This window comes from Bison bison, unplaced genomic scaffold (genome assembly GCF_000754665.1).
Source record: "Bison bison bison isolate TAMUID 2011002044 unplaced genomic scaffold, Bison_UMD1.0 scf7180017864285, whole genome shotgun sequence".
Taxonomy (NCBI): Eukaryota; Metazoa; Chordata; class Mammalia; order Artiodactyla; family Bovidae; genus Bison; species Bison bison.
The window spans coordinates 1,964,894-1,965,637 of record NW_011494857.1 but is presented as its reverse complement, the minus strand read 5'-3'; the positions used below and the strand labels follow the sequence as shown (position 1 = coordinate 1,965,637).

The following is a 744-nucleotide window of genomic DNA, read 5'->3' as shown; positions in this document are numbered from 1 at the left end:
GGCCCTGGTGCGCCTGGAGGAGCTGGAGCTGTCTGGCAACCGGCTGGACCTCATCCGCCCGGGCTCCTTCCAGGGCCTGACCAGCCTGCGCAAGCTGTGGCTGATGCACGCCCAGGTGGCCACCATCGAGCGCAACGCCTTCGACGACCTCAAGTCGCTGGAGGAGCTCAACCTGTCCCACAACAACCTGATGTCGCTGCCCCACGACCTCTTCACGCCCCTGCACCGCCTGGAGCGCGTCCACCTCAACCACAACCCCTGGCACTGCAACTGCGACGTGCTGTGGCTCAGCTGGTGGCTCAAGGAGACGGTGCCCAGCAACACGACGTGCTGCGCGCGCTGCCACGCGCCCGCCGGCCTCAAAGGGCGCTACATCGGTGAGCTGGACCAGTCGCACTTCACCTGCTACGCGCCGGTCATCGTGGAGCCGCCCACGGACCTCAACGTCACCGAGGGCATGGCCGCCGAGCTCAAGTGCCGCACGGGCACGTCCATGACCTCCGTCAACTGGCTGACGCCCAACGGCACCCTCATGACCCACGGCTCGTACCGCGTGCGCATCTCCGTCCTCCATGACGGCACGCTCAACTTCACCAACGTCACTGTGCAGGACACGGGCCAGTATACCTGCATGGTGACGAACTCGGCCGGCAACACCACAGCCTCGGCCACACTCAACGTCTCGGCCGTGGACCCCGTGGCGGCTGGAAGTGCCGGCAGCGCGGGCGGCGGCGGTGACTGCAG

General features: G+C 67.5%; 1 protein-coding gene across 1 annotated transcript in view; it reads left to right on the top strand.

The window, feature by feature from the left end:
- The window catches only part of LRRC4B (leucine rich repeat containing 4B), a 27,191-nt gene that overhangs the window by 23,029 nt on the left and 3,418 nt on the right, over positions 1-744 (top strand). The window contains exon 3 of the mRNA XM_010849731.1: positions 1-734. This exon is cut by the window's left edge and continues 21 nt beyond it. Within this exon, the coding sequence (XP_010848033.1) occupies positions 1-734 (734 nt within the window). The remainder of the gene's footprint in view (positions 735-744) is intronic.